The sequence below is a fragment of the Tupaia chinensis genome, unplaced genomic scaffold (genome assembly GCF_000334495.1).
Source record: "Tupaia chinensis unplaced genomic scaffold, TupChi_1.0 Scaffold000097_1, whole genome shotgun sequence".
Taxonomy (NCBI): domain Eukaryota; kingdom Metazoa; phylum Chordata; class Mammalia; order Scandentia; family Tupaiidae; genus Tupaia; species Tupaia belangeri.
In genome coordinates, this window is record NW_006159559.1 from 6,260,328 (window position 1) to 6,282,927 (window position 22,600).

The following is a 22,600-nucleotide window of genomic DNA, read 5'->3' on the forward strand; positions in this document are numbered from 1 at the left end:
TTTTTTTTTTTGTTTTCCTTTTTTTTTTTTTTTTTTTTTGTATGTAACAAAACACACTTCAGGTTGTATTTAATTTAAATATTTGTAAATAAGAACAAAATGTCTGAATGTGGCCTGAATCAAGTTTAAATATTGTTGGCTCATATTGATTACGGTGCCTAAGAGAGATCTATATATACATATATAATCCATTGTTTTATTGTCTTGACTTGTCTTAAGCCTCTAAAATACATACTACACATTTTTTTCTATTGGTTTCAGCCTTGGTTTAATTTAGATTGGTTGGGGATATTTTTCTTTCCATTATTAACCGTGTTCTGGTATCAAGAGTGATGTCACTTCTCTGGCAGAGGCTTGGCAAGGTGTTACAATTAGTTTATCTTCCACAAACCTTCATTAAGAGAAGTGAAGAATAACTGAAGCCTGGACCATGCATCCTCCTATGTTTAGTGTGAGCACCTCCACCTGGGTATACAGGAGGAACAGACAATGTTCCTGTTCACCTCGATGGAGTTTATGAACCGGTAAGTCATCTTAACATTGTCCTGAAGGTTCTGCAGTGGAAAACATGTATAAAGTCATCTCTTTGGTAGATGCTGCAAAACCACATCTTGGTTAGCTGACAGCAATGAGAAAGACTTACAAAGAGTTGGTAATTAAGATTTAATATTCTAGCAGTCTACATAAATTGCTCCCCAAATACAATGCAAAGTTAATGATTAAATCATAGTAAGCTCCAGTATTTTACATTAGTGAGACAAACTGGAGGTAAGCTTGTTCTGAAGAATTATTCCAGTAGTGTTTAAGAAAAACAATCGTATCTAGAAAATCCAGTAAGGTGCATTATAAACATGATTGTAGTTGTCTTAGTTCTGCCATTATTGTGACAGTTTAGTAAAAACTTTGTAAAAATCCAGTTTCGTGGAGCCAACAGGTAGAGTGGTGGTTAAACAGCACTGGACTCCCACAAGGCCCATCATTATTAGAGTCCTGGACCCAGTGACTTAAAATTCACATCAGGCACGTGTGCCCAAAATTCCAAGAAGAGAAGGGATCGCAGTGTGACCATGTTTCCCATGGGGTGATTTCTCACCATCCCTCTCTGTCTCCCACAAGAACCCTATGGCAAAACCCTTACCACCACCCCCATGCCAAAAAAAAATCCAGTTTCTCAGGAAGATGAAAATAATCTTCAGAAACCTGTTTAGGGTCTCTCTCCAGTTCCTCCAGCAAGCTGAAATACTGCCAAGCTCACTTCATGTGCAAGATGGTCTGCACTTTCCTGAAAATGACAATAAATGGTTAAGCGGGAAAAAGCATCTACTTTGTTACTTGTAACTCTGGGGCAGGGGAGGTGCTTCCTGGTTTTGTCTAACACAAACAAATGAAAAAAAATTTTTTTTATCTTTCAGTAACAAATTCTAAAGCCCTTGAATAACTAGAAAATAGGTAAAATCCTTCTAAATAAGGTAAGTTTCTAATCAATTCAGATTAAAAATTAGTCATCATTCCAAAATTCTGGATAAATGTAATAAAATCTAGTCCCTTGAAAGCAAGGTGGTCACAACTGGCCTCAGAGCAGTTGTTCTCTCCTCATCCATCAGAGCTATTCATTCACTGTATTCTGAGACAGCCTCACCTTCTGTGGAAAGCTACCAGGTTTTATATAAATTAAGTGGAAATAACTCCTTCTGAGTTCCTATTCACCTCTTGCCCTGACTGCACACTTTTATCAAGAGCTTATGATGACAGAGAAGACAGAATATGTTAAGAGGACAAATCATAAAAATCCAGCCCACAAGTCTTGACCCTCAAAGAAAGATTTTGAAAAGCAAATCCAGAGTCTAAAGACAAAGACAAATTACATCAATTGATTTAAAAATGATCTACAATGCTGGTTATTTTCATAGTCACAGAATTATATGTTAAAGGAAGAAAAAAGGATAATCCACTTCACAGTGCCTAACATTGACATGTCAAACTAAGTATTCTTTAGTTATTCCTGCCACCATTATAAATGTGACATTTGCAGGAGGTCTAAATCAAAAGGAAAATAAGCCTTAGCTTTAAAATGGATCTAATTTTGTGCAACTATGTAACTGCTGATAAAAATAATCTTACATCTTAATATGAACCTAAAATGCTCTTTAAACAAATTATCTAGGGAGATTCCAAATACTATTACAACATTTTTTTCTCTCCTAGTGTTTCTTCCCCATCCCTTATACTATAAAGCCCTTACTTCATATTTTTTTTTTTTCCCACTAGAATCATCCCAGCTTACTTGTGAGTCTGCTTCTGCATATACTCGGACAACATCTTCTGTACCAGAGGGCCGGACAAAAGCTCGGGACAGTTGGTACTTCTTCACTAGGTCATTGATTGCCTCCTGCAGTCCTGGGGGTGTAACTGCTTGTCTTTCTGCATCGGTGGTGCTGATAACTCTTCTGTCTGCAACCTAAGTACAAGCATTCTATATTTGTTTCTAAATTATACTCCCTTTCAGAAGCTTAACCTCTTCAGGATAATTCCTAGCGAAAGACTATGGCTATTTTAATAACAGATCTCATTTTATTGTACCATGAAATACATTGCTGACATACTGAAGCACCAGATTATGTATAGGGTGCCTTAAATTGCACACATTTTATGTATCATTTGTTCTTCTCTCTTTTGCTTCAATCTAAAAATATAAGATAACACATGCACCGACAGTATCAGTTATCAGCAAATAATGTGTGACAAACATCCGTGACATACTTTGGAACACAGTGTAGTCACTGATCAAATTAACTAGGATTTTCTTGTTTTGTTGTTTTGAGAGAGAATAAATGAGTTGCTATAAGAATCTCCGAAATCTGCCAAAAATTCATCCGAACAATTAGCATTTTGAGCTCTAGCTTCAGTATCTCGAATTGCTTTTCGTAAATGTTGGTGAATGTGTAAAGTATATAAGTATATATAAACTATATATAAGTATATAAAGTATATATAAACCTATATAGCAGTCAGTGAGCAATCACCTGATATGCCTTTAAAAAATTGTCTCTCACTAGGGGAAGTAGCATATGTGAACTCAATAGATACTACTTTCAACTGTTAAACAAGGAAGAGAGGTAGTCTACATTTCTTTCCAGTCTAAACTTTTAAAATGCATAGAAGTAAAACAGAATAAATGTTTATAAATAATGCTCTTTGGGCCCACAGATTTCGTATTTCAGCATGTAGCCCCAGGAAGTACTGAGAACCAAGAGTAATGTAAAGGTAATACTTCAAAATAGTATGGACAGTGCATAGTGTAGTAGCTGAAGTCTGTTAAGTTGGGTACAAAACAGTTCATTATTTTGTTCTTGTGACTTTTAGATCTGCTTTAAATTTTCCATAATAAAATATTTTTTAGCAAAACTGATGCATAATCACTCATAATAAATAGTTAAGTAACAGTTACTTTGTAATTTTTTTAATTGTGAGAAAATATAGTTAGGTATTTTCCAGTATAAGCCCTTATATTTTCTATGTAATAATGTGTATATATAGAGAAAAACAACACACACCTAGGAAGTATTTTTAAGTAGATACTATTCAAAAAATGAGCTATTTTTAAATCTCTCTCCCACCTTAACTTTGAGTTGTCTGTTCGGAAGGTCTGTGTAGATGGCATCCCACTGTTGTACAGTCAAGCCCTTCAGAGCCAAAATTGCCTCAATCGCCAGCATGTCAGAAATAGCATCACCAGCTGCCTACAAGATGGGGAGACAAAATGGAAGAAGCCGCTTTTAACATAAGCAAATCTTGGGTATGAGTGTTGTGTCTTAGATAACCAAGCATAGCATCCTGTACCTTCGCCAAAATTAACTCAAGTTCTGTCGTTCCATTTCAGCGTAAATCTCACTGCATATACCAGTATTGCAAGGAAGCCACCAGGACTTCTCCACTTTAATTTTTTATATAGCACAGTCTCTTCATGTGAGTAACAGAACCAAGATTCCACCACCCTTTGAGTTCTGACCTGGTTAAACAAGTCAATGATGTTTTCAAGAATCTTGGCAGCTTTTCTTTTCTTTTCTTCTAATTCCTCTGCTAGTTCCTTTATCTTCATTTCAACAGCTTTACTAAACAGTACCTGCAGTGAAAACATACGAAATAGGCAGAAAGTACTATCATTATAAATAAACCACTTTTTACTGTTATGACATCTGGAGAAACTGAGGGAAAGATAATGGCAGCCTAATAATGTATGAAGTTAATTTAAAGTCACACTGGGGACCAGCCAGTGGCATGGTGGTTGAGGCAAGTGGATCTGCATGGTTTGAGTCCCAGATCTAGCGGCTTGAAAAAAACACTGGGCATGTGTGTGTGCATGCCCAAAATACAAGAGTGTCCATTCCCCCTGGGGGTACTTTCTTACTTTCCCTCTCTGTGTGTCCTCATTGCTGTGTACCTGCTTTTTAGCAAATTTAAAAAATAAGTAAGTAAATAAAAATCACACCAGAACTGATCTTACCAGGAGAAAAAAGTTTCTATAGATTATGTAATAGGTCAAGACATAAACAACTGATTATAAAAACAAATGCACATAATAAGTTTATTATGTTTCACCCTAGGCAGCTAAATCAGTTAGGTGCAACAAGGTTACTTAAGCCTATCTTTTATTTTGAAGGAAATAACTCATCTGTAACTAGTACAGTTTTACCACACTAAATTTTTTGAGGATATGAAGTAGGCCAAATTAGGAGGTTCATTTACTTTTCACCGTATGACAGTGTCCTATTATAGTATACATCATGCTTGAGATTCTGATCACTTTAAACCAATCTTTAAGGGGCCCAATACTAAAGAGTAGCACACTATTCTCAACTACTTGTTAAATACACAATTATTGGTAAATTAAGGTGTGGGCTGGTCACCTGATTTTTGTGAATTCTTATTGGAACACAGCTTCACCCATTCGTTTATGGTATGCCAGCAAAGCTCAATAGTTTTAGAGACATGGTCTACAATGCCTACAATATTTACTATCTGTTCTTTAAACGTCATTTACCAACCCCTGCATTAGATCACAAAAGCTGTAATGTAATTGCATTTTATAGGCTTATTATTTTGGTCTTTGTATTTATGACCACTAGAAGCCAACTTTGAATTAATGAGGAACATGATTTGGCTACACTCAAATATCTCATTGGTCATCTCAAATCCATTTATGAATTCAGCTGAAGTATAAAAACATTTTTAAAAACTCTGACCCTGGGCTAGCAAGTGACATTCAGATTAAGACACTGGATCCAACATGGCCAGTTTTGTGGTTCAAGTCCCAGACATGTACGTGTATGCCCAAATCCAGAAAAAGGATTGCAATATGGCATCTCCCTGAGTGGAGTGGGTGTGATTTCTCTCTCTCACAAGCACATGCACTCTATAGCAAAAACTTAAAAAATGTGAATTTTAGATTGATAGGGTTTTTTTTTTTTTTTTTTTTTTAAGATTTATTTGACCAGAGAGACGGAGAAGGAAAGTGAGAAAACAAGCCACCAGGTCTGAAACTCGAACCGCAGGCAGCTATGTGAGAGTCCAGCACCCCAATCATCACACCATTTGCCAGCCCTAAAATTGACATTTTAAAATAGTGAATTCTAGGGTACATTCTCAATAAAAATTTGTATGTTTATCATTAACTACTATAGACTTATTTCCAGTTTTTTATAACTTAATTCTCAACTTTTCAATTTACCACTGCTACTGAACTTTTTCCTTCGATTGGCTCTCGATGGGAAAAGGAAGTCTAAAGACAGTCTGCTGAAAAGAATTAGGGGCCAGGTAGTATGCAGCTGTAATACACCTGGACACCTGGACCCATGAGCTAAGTCCTGAGAATTAATTAGTATATCTTTGAACATTCAAAGAATGAGCATCACAGTCTAAAGAAGTTTCTTTTTTTTTTTTTTTTTTGGAGAAATTTTTTGCTATAGGGCATGTACGCTCACCAGACAGAGACAGAGAGATAGAAAGCGAGAAATCACCCCCCAGGGGGGAATGGCCATGCCGCAATCCCTTCTCTATTCTCCTCTCAGGATCTTGGGCACACACGCACACACGCCCGGCGTGAGTTTAAGCCACCGGGTCCGGGACTCGAAACGTGGTTGACTACGTGAGAATCCAGCGACATAGCCATTAGGCTAACTGCTGGTCCCTAGAGAAGAAGTTTCTTAACACAAGAATATATCTGTTAAGCAGTCATCTTATTACCACATCCAATCATTTCAATAAAAGAGACTATTACCTATTACTACCCAGATATAGAATTCCCATCATAAAGAAAAGTGCTAGCTGAGGTCAGCTGTAGTTGTTTAAGAAAACTTACTGTGCCGTGCCCGTTTGCTTCAAAATAAACTCCAATGTCAAATTCTTGAGCCTTGTGGTGCAGATGTTTTACACCAGTTTGGGTGCAAGAGACAGGTACCTTTAACACACATTTAAAGAAACACGACAGCAGTTACTCAGTTGGCAAATATGTACTGGATACCTACTGTCCAAGGGACACAAAACACACTGGGCATGTGTGCATAGGAACAAAACCTCCTACAGCTTAGTCTAGTGAGGAAAATGACTAAGCACTGAAATACTGGGTTGTTGGAAAAGTCAAGATACATTTTTGCATAGAAAAAAAGAAAAAGTATGTCATGAATTTTCCAACAACCCAACATAAAACAGTGTTACTAAGGAGGAGTCAAGGCACAGCCAAGGGAAGAGCAAGGTGAGACTGAGAGATCACATGATCTGTTTTAGAAAGCTGTTTAGTTACAGTGTGGAGGGTGACTTAGAACAGAGATTTGCAAGCTTCTCCTATAAGGGGTTAGACAGTAAATTGCTTTGTAGGTGATATGGCCTCTCATAGTTACTTAATTCTGCTATTCAGCACAAAAGCAGCCACAGACCATACATGTTATGGTCATCCTCCCTGGGGGAGGGGGTGATTTCTTATTTTCCCTCCTATCTATCTCTACCCAACGAGCACATGCCCTATGGTATTAAAAAAAAAAAAAAATTCCCACCCAGAAGCATTCCTAATAATAACCACAACACAAATCATAGACCTTGGACTCCGTTTTTTAGTCCTAGAAGTAACAAGGAATTTCACTAACAGGCGTAATGCTACTTCTGACAAAAACAAGCACCAATCTCTATCTAAAGCACCATTTTCACTTGACCTAAATATAGTGTTAGTAATGGCTATGCTATCTATTCTAACAGGGGGTTGAAATGACTTAATCAGACACAACTACAAAAACTTTAGCCTGCTCACCAGCTGTATATAGGCTGGACAATAGTCACCCTCATTTAAAACTCTCTCCACAATAATACTTAAGTTAGTCTAAATCAAATTAACAGTTTCCATATTCATAATACTCAACTTAAACATAAATTCCACAACACTATCACATATATGAAAGTGTTATCTGGTGGACATTGAAGAGATAATTAGAAACAAAACCTCCTACCAACCCAACCTCTCCTCAGCGTAAAACTTTTATTATTGAATAAGCCTTAAGCCAAACCGTGAAGCACATTATAGGCACTTTGCTAGAGACTGCAAAGTTAGAATTCTCACCCTCTTTTCAACAGTCAACATGATCCATCCAGTCCATACATGTTTTCAAGATAAAAGATAAGTACGGACAAAGATTGTCTCCTTGACCAAGTTTGGTAGAGCTCAGCACAAGTAGGCCTGTCCTTGGGCATGTCCTCCATGAACCCAATTTTAGCAAAAATCCTACTCAATCAGTTTATCCTGATTCCCTTGCTTCAATATCTGATCACCCTCTGTATCTGATCAAAGTCCTTATTCTCCACCACCCCCCAGGTAATAGCTACTCAGCCTGGCCAGGAATCTTATTAGGTTACTTTAGCCAAAATAACCCCTTTTACGCTTTGGTATCCTCTCAACACTGTCCATCAACTGACTACTCCAACCACACCCGTGTGCACACATGCACACATACAACTCCTTAGCTACAAATTCTCCTCTTTGGAGTTGAACCCACTCTCTCTCCCCAACTGCGAAACCTCATCATAGTAGTCCCTTGTACTATTATGAGAGTCCTGGATAAAGTCTGCCTTACCATTTTAACAAGTGTCAGGAATAATTTCTTCTCCAACACTAGTCCTCAAGAGGACTTGGCAACAGTTTTTGTCACACATAGTTTGTCCTAAATTTAGATGGCAACTTGGACTCCCATCTCTGTTAGCTAACTGACTTTATCCTTTATTATTACAATGGAAAAAAAAAAACAAAAAACTTCTCATATATCTAAGACAGGTAGACAGTTACAGCTTGGAGCCAGACACCTAAAGTGTCAGGACTGGGAGAGAGGGGTGCTATCTTCCTTTAGTGTTTATATTTGAAAGAGGTGACTCTGGGCCCTTAAGAAAAAGAGCTGAAAACAGGCTTATTTGGTCTTTAAAATATTTACAATGACTATACAAGGGAAAAATATTTACGATGATTACAAAAGGGGCAGAAAAAGAATTTATAAAGTTTCGAAAGGAAATGCTCTATCAAAAGGAAGAAAGGAAAATCTCTTCCTTTTTGTACCAGGGACAATTATTTTTCTTATTTTTGATTTCTATTTACTCTTACATAGACAACAGCTCAGTTTTATGCACTACAGCATATTCACTTTTATGAGGATATTTATCTATCTTACAGAAAAATCTTATGATCTAATAATTAAGAAACTACCCTATCAGAAATGAAAATGTTTCAATACCTTCATAACTTCTTCAAGATACCGTGTTGAACTTCCATTTGCATATGCAGTTTGTACAACACCAATATTCAAACTTTCTCCAATCTAGACAAAAGCAATGATACTTGTCATCAAAAGTACCAAAAGCACACATAAGTTCTAAATAACAACACTATCACTTGAGTTCAGCAGTTCAGTTAGTTTATACAATAAATGAGTTCCCTAACATTTACATGTATAACAGGACAAAGCCTAACATATGTTTTATATTATTTAAAGCAATTTCTTACCAGGAATCTTTTTAAAGAAGAAAATCTCCTGATCACTATCTCTTTAATTTCTGATAAGGATTTTTAGTATTTATTGAATTCATTTTTTTTTTTTTTTGGAGAGGTTTTTGCTATAGGGTGCATGCACTCGCCAGACAGACACAGACACAGACAGAGACAGAAAGCGAGAAATCACCCGCAGGGGGGATGGCCACGCCACAATCCCTTCTCCTCCATTCTCCTCTCGGGATCTTGGGCACGCATGCACACGCGCCTGGCGTGAGTTTTAAGCCAGCGGGTCCAGGACGCAAACCACGGTCGACTACATGGGAGTCCAGCGACATAGCCATTACGCTAACTGCTGGTCCCAGTATTTACTGAATTCTTAAAGTCCATCTTTTTCAGGTTATAATAATTCATTCTGATTACAACCTATACCTACAGCCTGAAAGTGATTTCCCAAAGAACAATATAAAACACTTTTCTCTCACATTATTAAGCTTATCATAACTACAGTATAAATTTCTTAGATGATATCTATAAGAATTTGGGGCTTTGACTGATGGGTGGAACTCTTGCTAAAGTGTCAGGTACTAGGGAAGTAAAATTTCATGAAGTTTCAATCATAAAACAGCCAATATAAAGAAGACTACCTTCAGCTTCCAAAACCAATGTACCATAATGTTAAAATTATTAGAATTACATTTTTGTATTTTCTTTGGCCACAAATGTTAGAAACTTTTTATAAACTTTACCTTAGAGACATTTAAATGACTGATAGGAACTCTCACGACTAAGTCTTGTGTCAGAGGGTAGCCATTCCCCATACCTCCGAAAGGAGCTCCTTGAGGAAACCGCTAATTAACGTTGCCATCTTGTCTCCATCTATGAGATGAAAGTGACCATCTGTGTCGTAGTAGTAATACACAATTCTGTCTGCATCTCCATCGAAGGAACAGCACCGTTCATTGGACTTCATTTCCATTCCTAGCATACAGGATAATTTTAGATGCACTCCAGTCTAAGAAGTGGGAATAAAACTCAATACAAAAGTTTAGTATTTTCTCTTACATGGGTAACCTGGAAATAATTATTCATTGAAGCAGGATCAGAACTGGTGTCACATGTTGCATATAGCCTGACCACTATAGCTTTTCAATTTATGGTAAGCATTATCCTCCCAAAGAAAAACCAACACTTTAATAAGTGTACAGTTTCTTGGTAATTTTTATGGGCTAAATTCTTTCACAGAAAATTGAAAAGGAAGCGTTAAAAATCTATACTAAAAATAGAATTCCATTTTATAAGCCCACTGGTTTGGCTAGACAGGTTTATTATATAAACTTCTGAAACCTGGACGTATTTCCTAGTACTATAATGTCCTTTATATATGAAATAAATCTCAGTGGGGCGAGCAGGTAGTGTGGTGGTTAAGGAGCTGGACTCCCACATGGCTAAACGCAGTTTAAGTCCCAGACCTGGCAGCTTACTTTCTCACTTTCCCTTTCTCCCTCTGTCTCTCTCTGGTCAAATTAAAGACTAAGTAATAATAACAAATTTTTTTAATTAAATATTTTAAAAACCAGTAATAGATGAGTTATGTGATATAATTTAATTCTAATGGGAGTGATTTTCATATGTTCATACCACTAACAAGAAACACTTATAATTCATGGCAAAGAATTATAACCTTATAGCCTATGAGAGATACTGGCTTGTGAAATTTATATAAATTTACTGAAATCTCAGCAGTTGTCACCTCAAATATATTAGAAAACTTGGCTGTTACTTAGTCCTGACAGCAGCATAGTGACAAATCCAACACAAAGCAACTGAAAATGAAAGGTATTTGTCAGGAATACGGGCTGCAGTGAGGACACAATGCAAACTTCAGTGAATTAAGGCCCATGGCGGTGTTCACCTGTAGCCCCAGTGCCACGAGAAGTAATAGTTCATTATTTAGTGAATGGGTAAGTGAGTTGCACAGCACTGAATTGTCAATAAATGCCTAAACAAGCAATTCACTGAAAAGGTGCTCAAAATGGTTGATTACCCTGACATGTGAAGTGCTTATTCCAGTGAGATAGAATGAGGTAACTAGAAAAAGTTTGTAGTATTCTAGAATACATGTCCTATCAAAATAGGATGGCAGCTGTTCAACTGCAGTAAAGTGAAGCCATATGAGAACAGACATTTTCTGAAGAGCAAGAAGATACCTAACCACCACTAAGTGGCAGAGCCAGAACCAGCTGCATGATTCCTAATTCACTTAGCCACCTCAGCTCATAAATGAAATGGCTCCAAGAAGTTCTGAAAACAAATTTCTACACTGTTAGAACAACATACCCTGTGGGGGTTGCTGATTACTCTTCACAAAGTCAGCCCCACATAAATGATTGAGTTTCCCTGTGGTCCCATCATTGAACAGCTGAACAGATAGGCCCTGTGAGAAGTAGTGTTCCATTTCTCTTAGCTTCAAGGCCCCTATGCCATTTGCACAGTCGACCTTAAGTGACCTATATCCATCTCCGCTGCAGGAAGCCTTCAAAGAAATGAGACATATGGAAGAAAAATTTTCAGTTCTAAAGTGAAACACTAAACATATATATGGATATGTGAACACCTTACATTATTTTCATTATCTGTCTTAACCCAGGAAACAAATATACATTCAGATAAAAATTGTAAAACATCAAAAGTCAAACTTAAAAGCACTTTGGACACTGGAACAGTTTCACCAACTGAACAACTTATGGAAATAGAGCCTTTTTTAGAACTGAGCCTCAACAAGTAGGTCCCTTTAAAAAAGCAGTAACAATACCTGCCATTCCCTTCACAGAATATGATATCTCTAGGCAGGTATTTTTCTTTTTTTTTTTTAATAGTCTCCTCTCCTACCTGTTGTCACTTCCAAATAAAAGTTCTATGAGAACAAGGGCTCTGTTTCGGTTAACTGTTCCCAGCAAATACACTCAGTATTTATTTATTGAATAAATAATATGCCTCCCATCTCTCCATGTTTAACGAGCCAATATACCTAGAAGAAAATCTCTTGCAAATGGCCTTTTGAAGTACAAAGTCAATAGCACGTATGTTCATTCTAAGACCAAATTCATTTGAATGAGTACTATGGTAACCACACCTACGAATACCACATTTTCTCCCATAATTACTGCTCTCAGAATTACTACATGCCTTGCATAGTAAATGTCATTATATAGTCAGCAAGGTACACAGACTAGAACATAGAGAGTCCTAAGAGAAAACACAAGGGGGAAGGGAGGAGGAGAGACAACTAAAAGAAACTGTTCAACTGATCATGTTATTTTCTTTAAATTCTAGCCATGTTCAAGAGATTTTTTACCTGTCTGGTAAGTTCCACAAAAGCCTTAGAGAGCTTCTGGTAGTAACCTTCTATGGTTGCCTTTCCATATTGACCACCAGTATTTCGACAGTATACCATGTAGTGCAGCGGGGTTTTTTTAAAAAAGCCATAATCTGTCACAGGAATATAAAAACAATTCACCACATCTCTTAATAAAGAAAAATATTTACATGCATTCACACTGTAGGAATTTAAAGGTGTCAAGTCCTCTTTTACAAGAGACCTCTCAGGCAGGCCCAGTAGCCTAGTGGTTAATGGAGCTGGGTCTGACATGGCTGACCATGCAGTTCAATTTCAGACACGGCGGCTTGAAAAACACACGAGCTGTGTGTGCATGTGTGCCCAAAATCTCAAGGGGAGAGAGAGAGATGGAGGAGAATGGATTATGGTGTGACCAAGCCCCACTGCAGGGGCTTTCTGCCTCTCTCTTCCCCTGCTTCTCTCCCTCGGACAAGCATATGCCCCCTGACAATTTAAAAAAAAGAAAACTCTTAAAAAAAACACTAAGTTTCGGGAACCAGCAGTTAGCGTAATGGCTATGTCACTGAACTCCCACGTAGTCGACCGCAGTTTGCGTCCCGGACCCGGTGGCTTAAAACTCCTGCTGGGCGCGTGTGCGTGCGTGCCCAAGATCCCGAGAGGAGAATGGAGGAGAAGGGATTGTGGCGTGGCCATCTCCCCTGGGGGGTGATTTCTCACTTTCTATCTCTCTGTCTCTGTCTGTCTGGCGAGCGCATGCACCCTATAGCAAAAAAAAAAACTCTCCAAAAAAAAAAAAAACTTACCTAGTATAGATACATAACAATATAAATATAAAGCAATATAGGAAAGTAATAATTGAGGTTTTTTTTCCAGTACCATTGCAAAATACATAATTCAGAAGAAGCATCTTCCTGAAAACCAAGAAAGCTAGATAAAAGAGAAAAATCTCATTTATGAAGAAAGAACTGTAATACTGATAAGTTACAGAGAAATTATCAGACCAAAATCTAGATGAAGACAGAAACAAGGAAAAACAGTTTGATTCTGAGGGCATTCCTTTACTCTAGAAATTCAACTAGAAATTGAGCTGCGGTTTTTCAGAGCAAAATGGTTCATGCTGGTCTAAGGGGGAACTCGGCAGAAGACAAGGTCTTCAAAGTTGGAACTCAGAAGCCCACATACGGTGTGGGCTTCTCAGCAAATACTGAGTCAGAAATGAATCACCACAAGTCCCTACTCCTAGGACAGCTGTCTTGGCACCAAGCAGTACAGAGGGGAAAACCCCTCCCTTAAGAGCTGTCACCACAAACACAGGCCCTTGCACGGATTTCTAGCCCAAATGCACTTAACCACAGAAGTTCAAAAGAATCCTGTCATGAATGAATTTAAAGAGGACCCAGACAGGTAGTAGCCACAGCTACTGAGAAGGAATCACTGAGCTTTGCCAGAGGAACAGACCTTCCATTATCAATCCCCAAATTGCCCCACAAATAATTTGCCAAGAAAACACAGCTTACAGTCAAACGCAGCCAAACACACAAGCATCATGACCAAGAAAAAAAAAGAACTGAATGGCATAATGGATCAGAATCCAATACATAAATATTCAGTGACTAAATCTGCCAATGGATCTCAAACTAACAAGAGTTTGGACTGGAAACAAAGAGTCATTTTAAGTCCTTGAGCTCTGCAGTTACACTTGAAAATCAGTTTATGAAGGCAACCTTGGTTCTGGGATAGGAATTAGATGAGAGGAGGTGGGGAAGCTAGAGTGTCTAAAGAGAAGAAAACCAAAACACATGGTAAGAAAAGGATTTTTATCACCAATATTAAAATTACAAAACACACACTAAACAATGATTATACACAATCAATAAAAAGGATCAACCATTAAAAAAACAACCTAGAAATCTGGAAGCTGTTCTTCACAGCTCTGTTGTCCCCACGTATCACAAAATCCTCTGAATTCAATAGTAACTTTAATTTTTCCACTTCTCTCAGTAACCGCCATCTTTCAAGAACTACTGCACATACATGTGTGGTCTAGATGGTTTCTTTTCTTTCTTCCTTTTTTTTTTTAATTAAATGAGAGAGAGAATTTGGACAGGGCCTTACTATGTTGCAATCCCCCTAATACCCCTGCCCCTTACTCCTTGTACCTTGGACAATGTGCACCACAGCAGATGGCCTGTTTACAACGGGCTGGGAACCCTGGACTCCCATGTGGCCTCAGCTTCCAAGGAGCAGCATCTTAGCAGGGCATACCACTGCAGCGGAATCTGTTCTCTCCTTTCCTTTCTTACAACCTTATTTGGCCTTCTTTACTCAATAACCTGATTGACTAACTTAAATGAGTAAGGGGTGATCATATTCTCTTGCATAAAATCCTTCAAAGAAGTCCTAATGCATCTGGAATACAACCTAATTCTTTGCCATGACCAATAAGGTTTATAGTGCCTTGGCCCTTGCTCTGTAACCTTATCTCCCACTAGCGTTCCCCCAACCTGCCTATACTACAGCTACATCAACCTTCTTTCATATCCTAGAATATACTAAGTGAAAGAGAGAAAATAAGGAAAGGCTTTAAAAAAAAATCACTGTCAAGTCTGTCCAGACTAAAACTCTAGAATTATATTTCTAGAGGGAAGACTAAGAATGCCAAAAAGGTCAACCGTCCTGGCGATGGTGGAAAGAACAATTTTGGGCAGTGTGAATCCAAGACAGGACAGGCCACCTAAGTAACAGCATCTCTCAGACAGTGCTTTACAAACTACAGGCCAGAGCTTGTCAACAGATCACACAATTTACTTAGTGGAACACAACCAGTGTTTGTCCATTTTAAACAGCTGAGTGTACATCATGTAGCATGGGTATTGTTTACCGAAACTATTGTTTCAGTTATACCCACAAGCACACATGCACATCCTGGTATGAGATGTTTCTTCCTGCAGGTAGTGATAATGAAGTAGACTACAGGAGGGTTGTACAGAGCAGAGACTCAAAAATGTTTGATGACATAATGAATGAGTAAAAGGTCACTGGAACAAAAGAGTGCCCAGGTCAAAAGACAGATGAGGGGGCCAGTGGTTAAGGTGCTGGACACTCCCACATGGCTGACCATGGTTCAAGTTCTGGACCGGTGGCCTGCTTTCTCACTTCCCCTCCCCCTCCCTTCTCTCTCTCTCTCTCTCTCTCTCTCTTGCTTTCTCACTTTCCCTCCTCTCTCTCCCTATCTCCCTCTCTCTGTCTCCAGTCAAATTAAAATAAATAAATTTTAAAAATTAAAAAAAAAAAAAACAAACGATAAGTACCCAACAGAGAAGACCAATAAGGAATAGTGGTTAAGTGAGCAGAAGCTTAAGGCACAAGGGTCTGAACACTGTAAAGAGCTCCAAAGATGTCAACTGAAATGAAAACTTTAAAACATAAATTCTAGGACTAGCAGATGGTATACTGGTTAGGTCACTGGACTCCCATGTAGTCAACCGCCATTCAAGTCCCAGACCCAGTGGCTTAAAAACTCATGCCAGGGATGTGTGCTTGCGTGCCCAGGATCCCATGAGGAGAATACAGAAGAAAGGATTGCAGCATGGCCTCCTCCTTGGGGAGGGTGATTCCTTGCTTTCTGTCTCTCTGTCTTTGTCTCTCTGTTTCTCCAGTGAGTGCACACATCCTATAGCAAAAATTTCTCACCAAAAAAAAAAAAAAATACTTAGTTATTTTGGATCATAGATCCTTTTGACTATCTTACAAAAGCTATGCACCCCCTACAAAAGTGCTGCTTGTACAAGTAACACTACACTGTGTCAATAGGTCCACAGGTCCCCACAGCTTAACCATTCCAGAAGGTGGCAATCAGATTTCAGGTAAGTGTGGGAAGAGACAGTTGACTGGAGAGGCAAAGGCAAAGACTGACCAGTAGTTGGCTGAGGAATGACTAGAAGCAAACAGATAAGGTAAGCTAAGGGAGCCCTTAGAAGAGGCCAAGGAAATTGTGAAGGAGGGAGCACAGCAGGAGCCAGAAAAGTTTCAAAGGTCAAGAGGATTTTTTTTTTTAAATGAAAAATAGCTTACACCAGGAAAATAGACACCATAAAGTACAAAAAACTCATTGCCTTCAGAACAGGCACAACCTATAGGAGAAAAGGATCCTAGCCTCTAGGTTGTTGCATTTAATTCTCTCACCCTTGATAAAAACAGAAAGACCCACCTGTCAAAACCTAAAACCCTGATTACATATAGGTCCATCACTATTTTACAGGTGACAGTTGATTCCATAGGCGACTGGCCACTAAGATATACCTAAAATTGACAAAAGCTCCCCAAAATGAACATCTTGAAGTAACTTAAAGGTTTTTCTTCAGGAAATTTAGCATTACTAAAGTTGTATCAGAACAGTGTTTCTGACCGATGATCTTCTATGTTATTTTCATAGGTAAAACAAAATATGCTCACCTAGAAACAATGGAATATTATTTTAAAAGTTAGTATTAGTATTTTATATCTAGGAGTTCTTTTTTTTTTTCCCCAAAAGAATCATTTTTATTTAACTTTCTTTCTGTAAATTTGACCAGAGAGGGCATTTTTTAGAACATTTTTTGTTCTATTTTTTCAAACTGTCCTAAATAAATATATTTTACTTTTGTAATGTTAAATAAGTTTCCTAGAGACTAACTTATGATTCAGGATAAACTACGTACCATGGAATTGTCCTCCAATAACAGTCACACCATCTATTACAGACTGTGAAAGTTTCTCACTGCTGGGCCTAGGAAAGAAAAGAGAAAAAGTCCAAATCCCATCCTGAAACCAACAAAGTTGCTGGTTCTAAAAACAAAGGCAGAAATTATATGCTACAAGCTTCAAAGCAATAAGTTTACTGTATCCAAACTGAAGCTCTCCACTCTGAACAGATGATACTGGCAAAACATAAGCATTTTCCAGTAGCTTTTCTTCTATTTCTTGGGGAAAATTTGACTTTTAAATAAATTTAGAAATAAAGGGTACTCCAACTACACCATACCAAAATACCTTCTTAAATACACACGATGTACATAACATAGTACTGGATATGGAAACTATAGTCCAGTTTATAAAATCAGAACCAATTATCTAAAAATAAAACAGATCATTACATAGCTGTCTTGTAGAAAAAGATAGTCTATAATTTAAATTAGTTAATTAATAGGTAAAAGTCAAATTCACATGGGATCTCTTTACCATGGGATAATAATTCAGGCCATAAATCACTTGGCTATTTCTGCTATTTGTAAATCTACAATTGGCTATGTTTAAAGACCCTCTGGTAATACAATGAAGGGTTAAAAAAGAAAAAGTCCAAATCATTAATAGCTTAAGTAAAGATTTCCTTTTGAAAGAATTCCCAGGTAAAATACAATCTTGCAGAAAAATTTTTTTAAAGAATTTTTTTTAAAAAGCTACTCTTTCAAAGTACACTTTTAATCTAATTATTTACAAAAAGAAGTTTTAAGAAGAAAGGCAAAAGATGCTGGATATGACAGATTGCCGTTTCCCAGTGAACTACAGCATGGGAAAGGATATAAATACTTCAACTCATAATAATACAGATTACAAAGGAAATCTTTTCTCTTTTGAATTTTTCAAGACAAAGGCAGAGAGAAAGAAAAGAGAAAGCGTCCCCCATGGGGAATAGTCACGCCACAATCCCTTCTCTATTTCTCCCTCCTTTCAAGACTTTGGGCAAACACACACATAGGCCTGGCATGTGTTTAAGAGTCCAGGTCCAGGATTCAAACCACAGGGTAGATTATGTGCAACCTGGCTGCCTTAACCACCTGGCCACAGAGCTGGCCCTAAAATAAATCTTTCAAAATGAGTTAAATTATTGAGATTTTACTTTATAGAGAAAAAAATAAATAAAATAAACCTGCAGTAAAATGAAGGTGGGAGACATTTATGAAGTGCTTCTTTCATATCGGAAAGTAGGTATATTGAGGCATTACTTCATTTTATCCTCACAGAAAACCTGTGACAGGCCTTATCATCAACATTTTATAAATGAAGAAATCGAAGCTTCCAAAAAGTAAGTAACTTGCTCAAATCAAGTAAGTAGTAGAATTGGGGTTCAAGCCACAGTCAGACTCCAAAACCCAAGCTGCAATGGCAACTTAATTCCTGTTCTAAGAAAGTGGAGCAGGTGGATTTGCCACTCAGGGCAGTTCCACTATACTTAGTTCTTTCTAATTATTTCACCAGTAACTCATATGGTCACCTGGTATCTCTACCAATAACTATGAAGGCATCTTGCTGCAGATCTACAGCTTCTTTCTCGCTGATGTCAATAAGCACTCTCTGCATATCTTGTTCCTCAGCGTCTGCCAAACGGGTAGCATGTTCCTCCCAAGATGGTGCCAACATTTCACCCAAAGGATCGATCAATTTTACACCATTCTCTTCCTTAAAAGAAAAACAATTAGCAATCTGTGAATATCATGAAGGTGAGCTGAGGAAGTAGATCCCACGCTGTTTGTTCCCCAACCAAAGAGAGTGATGGCTGAGCTTCACAGTTACCACCTAAGACCACCAGGTGCCAAATTAGATATTTATATACATGACCTCATTAAATTTTCATGACATGTTAATTAGCAATCCTATTATTCAATCTTACTTTGGAAAGACTGAGATTCAGAGAAACTGATTTGCTTAGAATCACATGGGTAATAAGTGTCAGTGCTGATATAAGACATGGAGTCTGATTCTTAACCCTAACAATGATTATCCTACACTGGCTTTTTAAAAAGGCCATCTGTGCACTTGCTATCAATTAAGTGACATGGGCATGACTGGAACAGAATGAAGGCACCTAGAGATCCTTCTCAACGTGCCTCTGGACTCCAAGAACACTCTGGCCAGTGTACCAGCCAGGGGGTAACACGGAAGCTGAAAACAGACTCCCAACTCTGTTCTGCTCAAATTCCTGGAAAGCAAGCAAGCATGGAACAGAGTGAATGCTAATTGAAAGAACAGCTCAGAATTGTTTCAGAAGTTTCTGGAACTAGCAAAATGTAGGGCTTTTCATCAATCAATTATGGTGACTTTAACATGTAGATATTTACACATTTACAGTGTTCACACATTTAGAAGTTGGACAAGCAATGTCATCATCTGGAGGAACATGTTAGAACCCTTCACCTACTTAGCTTCAACTTGGTGCAGATTTAGCTACAAAGGCAAAAAGCTCATGCCCTAGCAATCAAAGAGAAACATATTATTTAAACCTTTTATTAGTGGACAATAGGAAATATAAAATAGTTAAACTGTATTGAAAGGTTAGTCAAATTATAGAAATAACTTGTGTCCACCAACAAATGAATGAGTAAAGAATATGGTGTATATACACAAGGGGAATTCAAAACGTTCATGAAAAATCAAAATTCAAGTGTAACTTTATTTGACACACACAGTTTTGAAAATCATGCATACGTTTTCATAATTAACCTAACTTTTAATTACTGATGCTATCTCAATTCAAACAACTTGGCAGGACATCCTGTTACTTCTCAAACAGGGCACTTTCCAACAATGTCAGTCTCATTTCATTCTCTCCACACCCTCTAAAGAGTCATGTACTGAATGACCACTCTCTGAAAAGTTGTTTCAAATCCAAAGGCACATATAAGCCAGAAGGCACATTCCTAGAATTACAACTTGTACTTTGGGTCAAACTGCTCAGACACTGGGGCTTAGTCATATAAATAAGGTCTGCTTCATCCAAACACTAAATCAATTACCTCAGGATTGTGCGATGCCGTTACCATGACTCCTATGGTGGATTTTGTCTGTTTCGACCTCAGGACAGCTAATAATCCCATGCGGAACATGATATGGTCAAGATTTTCCGCCTTAGTTCGAAATCCAGCAGTCCCATATTGAAGAGTAAGTCCATGGGGCTTGGCATGAAATGCTGAGCGTGTTGTAATAGCACCTAAATCCATGTCTACAAAATGAAATATTTTTCAGGAACAATAAGAAACCTATCAAGGACTATTTGCTTCAAACCCTGCCACTTCAACCTAATAGGTATGTCACATTCTGAAATTCCCAAAGAACCACATGTTTGAAAGGGCAAAGAAGAGAGCCCTGAGGATCAGAATTATCTAGAACAGCTTGTCCAACCTGTTCAGTCCTCTGCAGGGCAGGTTCAGGGCAGAAATCAGACTGTTTGTTCCCAGCTCATCGCCTATTCTGGCTGTAGGACTATTCTAGGACACAAAGGCCTTAAATGATCCACTTAAAATGGTTCACTCTCAACTAAAATGAAGATTTTCTACCTAGACTCAGAAACTCCTACAAGATCAAAGGTCATCTTATTTTATGAGAGGGAAAACTAAGTCAAAGTGAGTAGCTTGTAGCAGACAACTGAGGCCTAAAATCAGATTCTCAAGTGAACTCTCAGAATTTCTGGGAAATCTATGTGGTTCTTTCACTATTCCTCCCAGACTCTACAGACATATTCCCAAAGGAAAAGCAAAGGGCAAGAGTTTCCACTCCAAGACTGTCCTTACCTCCTAATACGCCTTACAGGGAGTTTTTCCATCTTTGTAAGGAAAATCAGGATATCCTTTGAAGTTAAGCTCTGAAATGACCAACACTGTCTTCCTAAGTAATAATACCTTTTACTATTAATTTTTTTTTGAGAGGTTTTCGCTATAGGGCACGTGCGCTCGCCAGACAGACAGAGACATAGAGACAGAAAGCGAGAAATCACCCCCCTAGGGGGGATGGTCACGCTGCAATCCCTTCTCCTCCATTCTCCTCTCGGGATCTTGGGCATGCACGCACACGCGCCCGGTGTGAGTTTTAAGCCACCGGGTCCAGGACGCGAACCGCGGTCGACTATGTGGGAGTCCAGCGACATAGCCATTGCGCTAACTGCTGGTTCCCTTAATTTTAAAACTCTTAACTTCAGCGGCCCTTAGGCCACTAATACTCCCTTTTCTAGAATATTACAAATAAACAGAACTCTCAGTTTCCGACCTCAGTCAGCAGTACACTCAGTGGCCCATAAATACTTTGCACTTCCCTGAATTCATTCATTCCAAATTAGCCCAGAGAGAGACAAGCACAATCCCACAGCTTCACAATCTTCTACTTTCCATCATTACGTCAATGAACAAAAATTAAAGAAATGATGAAAATGTTTGTTCTTGCCCAGTTAGAAAAAGTTGGCATTGAGCAAGTTAATTTACTTCGGGTCAAAGTGATCAAATCTTTCACAAGGATAAATACATTCTTGTAAAAACTGACCAGTCAGTACTGTACCAAGCTTACCCAAAAAGGCAAAAAAACAGTCCTATTAAATCCAGAAAGTCTTCTTAAAAAGTCAAGTCAAGGGAACCAGCAGTTCGCGTAATGGCTATGTCGCTGAACTCCCACGTGGTCGACTGCGGTTCGCGTCCCGGACCCGGTGGCGTAAAACTTACGCCGGGTGCGTGCGTGCCCAAGATCCCAAGAGGAGAATGGAGGAAGGAGAAGGGATTGCGGCGTGACCATCCCCCCGGGGGGGTGATTTCTTCCTTTCTGTCTCTATGTCTCTGTCTGTCTGGCGAACGCACGCGCCCTATAGGGGAACCCCCCCCAAAAAAAGTCAAGATAAATGCTTCCACTCTTTAATGCGTTTTTGGTCCTAAAACTACTTTTAATGAGTTTGCGAATACTTTTCCAAGTTCACAGAGTGTCCACTGCAAAACATTTTTAAAATGTTGAAAGAGGATCCCCTTCTCTCCATTCCAGTTTCCAGCCAACCTCGTTACTCTTTCCTCCTCCTAGCCCCAGAGTGGCCGCACGATTCCCGGCACCCTTTCAGAAAGTCCCCACCCAGGCGAGTGGCCGAGAGCCCAGGCACAGGAGCCTCGGCAGGTGGACCAGCCCGCTCCCAGGGCGCAGAGACCGACAGGTGAGTCCGGCGCGCGGTCAGTCGGCTGGTCGGCCCGCAAGACAGGCCGAGGACTCTGCCCGCCCGGCTTCCACCGAACCCCTACAGACCGGAACTTCTCGCTTCCAAGCCTCAGGCCCTCTTACCTTTGCTAGGAGACTCCGCGTCCACTCCACCCGCGTAGCAGCGCCCTCGAGGCGACGCCCACAGCCAGACTGGAGCGCTTAGAACCCGCATACGTGGCCCTGCGTGGCTTCCGGCCCGTGGTCACACCCCTCAGCCAATCAGGGTGGGGGACTGACTC

General features: G+C 38.9%; 1 protein-coding gene across 1 annotated transcript; it reads right to left on the reverse strand.

Annotated features, from left to right (window-relative positions):
- Nucleotides 1–17: 17 nt before the first annotated feature.
- Nucleotides 18–22,551, reverse strand: PGM3 (phosphoglucomutase 3). Its single transcript, XM_006143356.3, has 14 exons — nt 22,443–22,551; nt 20,153–20,358; nt 18,634–18,818; nt 17,081–17,148; nt 12,378–12,511; nt 11,360–11,555; nt 9,843–10,000; nt 8,766–8,849; nt 6,359–6,457; nt 4,010–4,123; nt 3,618–3,740; nt 2,285–2,458; nt 1,201–1,282; nt 18–554 (listed from the first exon to the last, which is right to left on the reverse strand). Exons 1-13 carry the CDS (start codon nt 22,531–22,533, stop codon nt 1,205–1,207), a joined length of 1,710 nt encoding a protein of 569 aa, XP_006143418.1. The 5' UTR covers nt 22,534–22,551; the 3' UTR covers nt 18–554; nt 1,201–1,204.
- Nucleotides 22,552–22,600: the final 49 nt, after the last annotated feature.

Coding starts and splice junctions, on each gene's coding strand:
- PGM3 (XM_006143356.3), bottom strand. CDS start 22,533: ATGCGGGTTCTAAGCGCTCCAGTCTGGCTGTGGGCGTCGCCTCGAGGG. Junction 11,556..12,377: donor TTGTGGAACTTACCAGACAG/GTAAAAAATCTC, acceptor ATTTCTTTGAAG/GCTTCCTGCAGCGGAGATGG. Junction 8,850..9,842: donor TCAAGGAGCTCCTTTCGGAG/GTATGGGGAATG, acceptor GCTTTTGTCTAG/ATTGGAGAAAGTTTGAATAT.